This window comes from Salmo salar, chromosome ssa14, assembly GCF_905237065.1.
Source record: "Salmo salar chromosome ssa14, Ssal_v3.1, whole genome shotgun sequence".
Taxonomy (NCBI): Eukaryota; Metazoa; Chordata; class Actinopteri; order Salmoniformes; family Salmonidae; genus Salmo; species Salmo salar.
The window spans coordinates 7,220,534-7,229,592 of NC_059455.1; the positions used below are offsets into that span (position 1 = coordinate 7,220,534).

The 9,059-nt window shown below is 41.4% G+C and overlaps 1 protein-coding gene across 5 annotated transcripts in view; it reads left to right on the forward strand.

The window, feature by feature from the left end:
• The window catches only part of LOC106568689 (activated CDC42 kinase 1), a 177,292-nt gene extending 172,928 nt beyond the window's left edge, over positions 1-4,364 (forward strand). For 4 of the 5 annotated variants that reach the window (XM_014139250.2, XM_014139248.2, XM_014139247.2 and 1 more), the window contains 3 exons: positions 932-1,027; positions 1,540-1,667; positions 2,078-4,364. In XM_014139250.2, the coding sequence (XP_013994725.1) occupies positions 932-1,027; positions 1,540-1,667; positions 2,078-2,084 (231 nt within the window). In that variant the 3' untranslated portion in view covers positions 2,085-4,364. Of the gene's footprint in view, positions 1-931; positions 1,028-1,539; positions 1,672-2,077 lie in introns of those variants that run through there. The other variant, XM_045693832.1, reaches the window with a different exon arrangement.
• The last annotated feature ends 4,695 nt before the right edge of the window (positions 4,365-9,059 follow it).

The window sequence follows — 9,059 nt, forward strand, 5'->3', positions numbered from 1 at the left end:
GTAAAATAGTGTTATTTGACTTGTATCTTTTTTGACACGCAAAGACCCAAACCTGTTTCATAGTATGTCATGAAGCTAATAGCAGTGACACTATTACTGTGTAACTCCGGTAGGGCAACATCTGAAAAATAGCGCACTTGGTAACATTAGTGTGTACCGATGCTCGACCAGTCATGAAAGCCAACATCACATCACCCACGACAGAATGGTTGATTGTCAAGGGCAATGAATTCCATTATCTTGGCGTTAATGGATTTCGCCTTCGAGTTGAATCGCTGAAATGTTCTTACTCTTTTAAATGACTGCTTGATCCACACAGCAGACATTGTGGGCTAGGTAAGGAATGTTGTGTTGCACGTGTCGCTCAAACTTTTATGTGGCGTCATTACATTATGTACCTATGTTATATAGGTATGCACGTCAGCTTTGACATCGGTTTTGCACATCAGCGTTAAACTAGACATCGGGCCGATACTGATGTTGTGATTTTTAGCTAATATTGTCAGATTCCGTGCATCCCTAATTAAAGCACTCACTCACTCTGTCATTATAGAATTTACTCACACGCAATTTGATTCTCTACCCTTCTCCAAAAGTGTGCACTCATTCACTCCCTCATGCATTTAACAGCATTGGATTGGTGCAAGGATGGCTGCAGACACTTTCCACCATATTCCTCACACCAGTCTATTCCTTTTAAATCCATTAGGGGGAGTGTATTAGTGCACACTTCGGGATAAGGGTAGAGAAACGTAATGTAGCCACACACTCACACCTAAAGAATGACAGACACTCAAAAAAAGCATAATTTAATTACTCTTTTGGAAAGTTTTTGTTTATGTTGTTTTGATTGACAGCAGAGGACTGCCGAGCTGATTGGTCAGTGTAGCAGCAACATTGACCTAATTTGTTGTTTGTGTGGCATCCACAGGTGCAGGAGGCGGTCCATGGCGTGACTATAGAGGAGTGTCAGACAGCCCTCCAGAACCACAACTGGAACGTGCAGAAAGCTGTGCACTACCTCAAGGTAGGGGCCCTTGGCGGTAGTACGCTATTACCTTGCCACACTATTGAGCTGTACTTTGTTGGCCTGGTTACACATCCACCTTATTCATTGCTGAAACCGTACTGGAAAGGATCATGCGGATGCAAAAAATCTGATTACAGCACAGTTTGAGTGTGCACAATAGTGTATAAAGGGTCTATTATACCAGTGATCACCACAGCCCTAGTAAACCTTCTACAAGTCAAGAGTAAATAATTAGATCTGAGCCTTAGGAAGTTGTGTGTAAAAGTTGAGTTGACCCACAGTTGGAGAGTTGCTGACTAACGGAATAGTAAAACTTATGAAAAAATATTCACATGCAATATAAACTCTCAAAGATTTATAAACAGGCAGTTTATGTAGATTGTGTGACTTCATTTTTCTTTAGGACGTTGTGCAAATAGAACAGCACTAGCTTAAAAATGGGATTGAAATATCTGATGACGGATACATAAGTTCTGATGGTGAGTTGTAACGGATCCTGTTGCTCTCAGGTTGAGCAGCTGTTCTGTCTTGGCCTGAAGACCAGGACGGAGTGTCTCAAGGTGCTGGAGATGTATGACTGGAACCTGGAGGTGGCCAGCACTCAGCTCCTGGACTCCTACGGCTCCGTCCGGCAAAGGTAAAATAGGGACCCCATGGAATTTAGGAGAACCTAACCCTGCTGGTGTAGGTTTTTGCTCCAGACAAGCAGGCATACAACTGGGACATGTTCAGTAGGGCACACTCACTGTTACAAAATGTTTTTAAATTAAAAATGTAAATGAACTTTTCTTATTGGACACGTCAAGGTAGTCCCCATTTCAGTCAGTTTTATTCAGTTTGGTGCAAGACACTGATTCTACTAATCAAGAATCAATTAGTTGTGTGTTGCTGCTTGGTCCAGCCCTATAACCTCTGATATACTCTGTCTATCCACAACTTCAACTGTATTGACTCACGTTAATCTAGCACCAAATAAACTAGATGGAATTGTGAATTTACTTTGATTTGTTTTCGAAACATCAAAATAAACCTCTCCTCCGATTGCAGGCGGTGACCGATGTCACAAGGAGCAACGGCTGAGTCCGTTCAGAACTCTTTTCATACATCAGTGGTCTTTGAAGGGGCGGAGTCTGCTCCCGATTTTCCAGATGCATCCAATATGCAGTCTTGCCCACACTGAGGACCTGGAGGCTAACCCGCACTAACACCGAATAGGAGCGGAAGTCTGCTTAGAACGCAGGGAGTGGAACCATACTCTTGAAGGGACCATGTTGTCTGCTGGTCCCTTACCTATATATAGCTCTGCAGTGAAGGAAAAATCTCCTCTATTTCGGTGCTGGTCTACCCAATTCAGTTATCACTGCCACAATACACATTTGACCAACTTAGATTACCCCTTTGTGTTATTACTAACTTATATGAATCAGGGTCGTGTTGCATCCCTTTGAAAATCAACAGAAACTGCAGTACCATAGAAAAAGAGTAGACCTCTCCTCTGCCAAATCACTCCCCTACACCCCTACTGTATGTGTGCTGTGTTAGGCTCCTCGGTTTGGATAGGGACTTTGTTTTCGGGTTGTCAGCATCTTTCTGCTGCTATGCCCGCCTTCCCAGGCCTCCCAAGGTGCTCTAATGGGGTTCAGCAGAGGTCAAAGTTCAAAAAGCCCACCTGGAAGGAGAGAACGAATATTAAAGAGAACTAAACAATATGCAGCTGGTCCACGTTTAAGTCGACTCCTTCTTTTATGTTCTGTTCTACAGAGTTCTATTTGATTTGTATTAAGGAGAGGAATTACTTTTTTATGCACACATACAGTATATTATATATAAGAAGAGTTCAGATGTTTTGAGTTTATATATTTGCAGCGAATATGCGCTGAAAGTTGGTGGTTTTTGTTTTTAGTCTTCTGTTCTTTCATATATTTTTGCTTTTGAACCGGTCGTTTGAAAAGGGGGACATATTGAAAACGTTCAACTCTCTTGAGATGTTTTATTTTCATTTGATCAGTTATCATTTGATCAGTTATCAGTTTATGTTAGAATGTGCTCCCCCTGAATTGAGTTCACTTGTGGCTCTAAGTGCTATTAATTTGATCCACTCCAAATGTCCATTTAATCATTCCCTACTGGTGTACAGAACTATTTAACACCTGACTCTTTTTTTGTGCTCCCTCTATCTACTCTAAGCACTTTTCCCACACAAAACTACTGTTGAAAATGGCCCACTGACTTAATTATTTTCAAAGCACATTGATACTTAAATAATTAATTAAGAACGTTGCCAGTGCTCCAGGACAAAGATTCCCCCGAGCAGAGACAATACCCCTAGTAACTAGTCTTTACCTCAACTATTAGGAGCTAAAACCTTTAGTCAGCACCCATAGGTTGCAGAGAATTTTGAGGGGAAGAAATGTCAGTACTGGCCCTCGTTGGTTACTCACATCCAGCACATGCAAGATCCAAAATGTCACAATACTGGATTAGACTCGGCCAATAAAGTATGCAGACCTCTCAAAACCTAGAGCAAACTGTATTGTAAAATGTTTAGAGTGTCTGTCTTCGATGTATTTTCTATACTGTGCTATCCTCTATATTTATCATAGACCAGTGGAGCAGAGATTCTGGAATGGTTGCACGCAACCTGCTGGTTTTCCGTGTGTTATGATTCAAATTATGTTTTTGAACATTAAGATATTTTATAGTTGATTCCAATATGTAAATAAGTCTTACCTGAGAAGGCCTGTAACTGATCTCAAATCAGTTAGAATTCCAGCACAGACCAACACGGTTAAACCAGTAGACTCCTAGTAGACCACTCCGTCCAGTGTAGCGGGCTTGCAGGCTGGTCTTTCCCCAGTCTTTCTGTAGTCACTGTACCAATTTGGACGTTTGACTGGGTTTGTGCCTGTCTCTGTGTGTGAAACAGACTGTCTAGACATTCTCCATTGTCTGTCTGTGAACACAGTGTACTGTCTCATAAACTCTTTGCTCATGTTCCAAAACTCAAACTTTGTCTCCTTGCCCTGTTCTTTCAGTCGTTTGCCCTCGCAGATAAGGTCTGGATGTGTTAAATCAATTTGACAGTACGCCACATAGCCTATTGCAGGGTTTAACTTCTTGGGGCTATGTGGGACGCTAGCGTGCCACCCGTGGTGCACCCTATCAACAGCAGGTGCATTTCAAGAGCGGCAAATTTGAAACCAAATAAATGTCAAAATTCAAATTTTTCAAACATACAACTATCTTACACCCTTTGAAAGATAAAGATCTCCTTAATCTAACCACGTTGTCCGATTTCAAAAAGGTTTTACGGCGAAAGCATAAAGTTAGATTATGTTAGGAGAGTACATTGACAATAGCTGTGTGTAATGTTTTGTCAATTCAAAGACGGGCGTCACCAAACCATAAAACCAGCTAAAATGATGCACTAACCTTTTACAATCTCCATCAGATGACACTCCTAGGACATTATGTTAGACAATGCATGCATTTTTAGTTCTATCAAGTTCATATTTATATCCAAAAACAGCGTTTTACTATGGCATTGATGTTGAGGAAATCGTTTCCCTCCAATAACCGGCAGTCAAGTCAGCACCACAAATTAAATAATTAAAATTAGAAAACATTGGTAAAATATTATATTGTCATTTAAAGAATTATAGATTTACATCTCTTGAACGCAATCAACTTGCCAGATTTAAAAATAACCTTACTGGGAAATCACACTTTGCAATAATCTGAGCACTGCGCCCAGAAAAATATGCTTTGCTATACAGACAAACGGCCATGTTGGAGAGATCTAAAATCGAAAATACTATGTAAATAATCCATTACCTTTGAATCTCTTCATCAGATGTCACTTCCAGGAATCCCAGGTCCATAACGAATGTAGTTTTGTTCAAAAAATCTCATCATTTATATCCAAAAAGCGCCATGTTGTTAGCACATGATCTAAGCCAGCCGGACTTCTCGTCATGAACGAGGGGAAAAAATATATTTACGTTCGTTCAAACATGTCAAACATTGTATAGCATAAATCATTAGTGCCTTTTTTAACCAGAACATGAATAATATTCAAGGTGGACGAATGCATTCTCTTTTATAACGTATTGGAACGAGGGTACCCAACATGAACTCGCGCGCCAGAGTCTAATCGGCCATCACCGTTCCATGGCGCTTGTTCGGTCAGATCTCACAGTAAAAGACTCAAAACACTTTGTAAAGGCTGGTGACATCTAGTGGAAGCAATAGGAAGTGCCAAAACATTAATCAACCCCAGTGTGTTTCAATGGCATAGGCTTAAAGGTAATTCAACACATCAGGTATCCACTTCCTGTCAGAAAATGTCTCAGGGTTTTGCCTGCCAAATGAGTTCTGTTATACTCACAGACACCATTCAAACAGTTTTAGAAACTTTAGGGTGTTTTCTATCCATATATAATAAGTATATGCATATTCTAGTTACTGGGTAGGATTAGTAACCAGATGAAATCGGGTACGTTTTTTTATCCAGCCGTGAAAATACTGCCCCCTAGCCCCAACAGGTTAATAGAGTGAGGTGATCTGTCTTACCTACCCTCCCTTAAAGATTTATGCAAGCCCATCCTCAAAGGGCTGCGGTAAAGGGTACAAGTTTTTGGTTTGGAACACAGCCATTGTTGAACTTTTTCTGTACGCAATAATAATTATCCTCTTCCAAACAGTCAAGGCCATCCAGCCGTGACAAAAAGAGAATGCTTCCATTGCTGTGAACTCCTTGATATACATCAAAATCCATGTTGTAGTTCCAAGTGTTTAGTGGCGCCATCTTCTGATGTCACCATAAGGCGACCCTGTCCCCATGTCTTACACCGTTGATATAATTTATACCAAGCTGCTGTAGTTGTAGAAGGACTGAAGCAACCTTGTGGTATTATTACCCAAATCAATGTTCTCCTGTTCATGTTTTTTTTAATGTTTTATGGTTGTATTACCTTTTTGTTGGTTTGTTAGTTCAATCCGACGTACCTGTACCAATGTACTTTCCCAGAAAGTGTTTTATTTTCACATGGTTGTACAGTAGATTTTCCCCCTGGGTGTTCGGAATTGTGCAAGAGAGCAAATGCAAGTTAATGCTGCCGATCTCAAATGTATAAATGTATTTTTTATTAAAGAATTAACTTTTTTTTTTACCTTGCTCTCATTACGTCTGATTCTTTCTCTTGGAACATCTTGATGACCGTTGATTGGGTAGCATTTAATATACAGCGAGGAAAGTGCCAATTATCACGCTCTTATTTTGAAGTCAGAAGAGCATCTTACACAACACTTAGAAGAATGTGCAGCTAATTACTCACCTAGGACTAATTAGCAATAATGAGCTAAAGGGTAGCCTGACAGCTCTGTATGCTCTTAATTTAGCTGAAAGAGAATCTGTAACTACATATTTTTGATAAAGCCTCAAATGAAATGCACTTAGCTAGCTTTGGGGCATCTTACTCAAGTCCCCTATGACATGTGCATTGTTTGTTTACACCTGAAGGACCGAAGGAACAAATGGCCAAATCGATGTTTACGGTTTAATTTCAGTCTATGTGCATGAAATGTGTGTATAGTAAAGTCCACCTTCTGTGAGTCTTGTGTTTGTGCGCGTATCCACCCTTTAATGGCCTTGGTTTGTGAGTGATCAATCTGAATCAAATAGGTTGATTGACTCAACCTCTTGACAGATGGCTTTGCTCTCTACAAGGACCCAGACCTTGATTATATTGATCCTAGTTTTTCCATTATAAATTAGTTTTCCTTATTATAAAACTATACCACTTGTGTTTCAGAGTACATGAAGTGATCTTCCTTTATACGACTTATATGAAAATGTCCCATTTGTGTTTTATGATACAGTGGGATTCCTGATGATGATTTAAAATGACTCGCAGTCGATAAAAAGGAAAATGTAACTTTATTATGCAATAAATATGTCAGTTATGTAGCTACGGAGTTGCTTGTTATAAATATCGGAGGTTGTCATTTCCAAGATAGAGGGCCTCATACACACGCACTGCCACTCTCTGGGCTGCTGAACTTTTGCTTACTAATGAAAAGTGTGTGTCCTCCATTTGTCTTTGTGATGTGTCTGCACAGTATGGTTGCTGTTCCCAGGCAAAATTATTAATATCTGTCGTCCCAATCATTATGGGCTAGAGGAGGCATCGGCGTCAGAAGATTCCCCAGAGAAATTATTTTGTTTCTCGCAAATAAAAAGCTAGAAGAGGAAAGGATGGAGAGGAAAGATTTGTAGAAATAAATTGAATCAAGTAAAATGTTATGTCATATGCTTGAAAAAAACTGGTGTAGACGAACAGTGAAATGCTTACTTGCGGCCCCCTTCCCAACAATGCAGAGAAAAAAAGAGAAATAATAGAAAAATAATAACACGAGGAATAGCTAAATGCACAATGAGTAACGATTGTTACGATCTGCAGGGGTACGAGGTAATTGAGCTAGATATGTACATATAGGTAGGGATAAAATTTCTAGGCAACAAGATAGATATAATCAGCGTATGTGATGAGTTAGTGCCAAAAGAGTCAATGCAGATAGTCCCGGTAGCTATTGGTTAACTATTAAACTAACTATTTAGCAGTCTTATGTCTTGGGGGTACAGTAGAAGCTCTACAGAGTCCTGTTGATTCCAGACTTGCATCAGTACCGCTTGCCATGCGCTTGCCATGCGGTATGTGGTGGTTAATTTCTGTATTTACCAAATGAGGAGAGAGACAAACTTCACACACCAGTCAGAGTTATACTTAAACTACATCTTTAATAATAAGAGCTTTGCAATAGCACTGACTTTCAATGATGCGCCATTTCTAATGAACCAACACAAAAGTACAAAGATCTTTTATAGCCAAGATACACCCCTCTCAACCTATATGACTAACAACAGTTACATAGAATGGTCACAAGGTTAAGATTTGTATGAAAGATATCTATAAAACTAGCAGACAGTTACTGCTGTGTCAACAGTTTTCATTGTATAGACCACTGTCTGGCCCTCCTACTCCAAACTGGAACCGTCTCTCCCTGGTACGGTATAGAACAGAACCATTAGCTCATGTTCTCTGGAATGCTCTTTAGGCTTTACATTTACATTTACATTTAAGTCATTTAGCAGACGCTCTTATCCAGAGCGACTTACAAAATGGTGCATTCACCTTATGATATCCAGTGGAACAACCACTTTACAATAGTGCATCTAAATCTTTTAAGGGGGGGGGTTAGAAGGATTACTTTATCCTATCCTAGGTATTCCTTAAAGAGGTGGGGTTTCAGGTGTCTCCGGAAGGTGGTGATTGACTCCGCTGTCCTGGCGTCGTGAGGGAGCTTGTTCCACCATTGGGGTGCCAGAGCAGCGAACAGTTTTGACTGGGCTGAGCGGGAACTGTGCTTCCTCAGAGGTAGGGGGGCCAGCAGGCCAGAGGTGGATGAACGCAGTGCCCTTGTTTGGGTGTAGGGCCTGATCAGAGCCTGAAGGTATGGAGGTGCCGTTCCCTTCACAGCTCCGTAGGCAATCACCATGGTCTTGTAGCGGATGCGAGCTTCAACTGGAAGCCAGTGGAGAGAGCGGAGGAGCGGGGTGACGTGAGAGAACTTGGGAAGGTTGAACACCAGACGGGCTGCGGCGTTCTGGATGAGTTGTAGGGGTTTAATGGCACAGGCAGGGAGCCCAGCCAACAGCGAGTTGCAGTAATCCAGACGGGAGATGACAAGTGCCTGGATTAGGACCTGCGCCGCTTCCTGTGTGAGGCAGGGTCGTACTCTGCGAATGTTGTAGAGCATGAACCTACAGGATCGAGTCACCGCCTTGATGTTAGTGGAGAACGACAGGGTGTTGTCCAGGATCACGCCAAGGTTCTTAGCACTCTGGGAGGAGGACACAAGGGAGTTGTCAACCGTGATGGCGAGATCATGGAAGGGGCAGTCCTTCCCCGGGAGGAAGAGCAGCTCCGTCTTGCCGAGGTTCAGCTTGAGCTGGTGATCCGTCATCCAC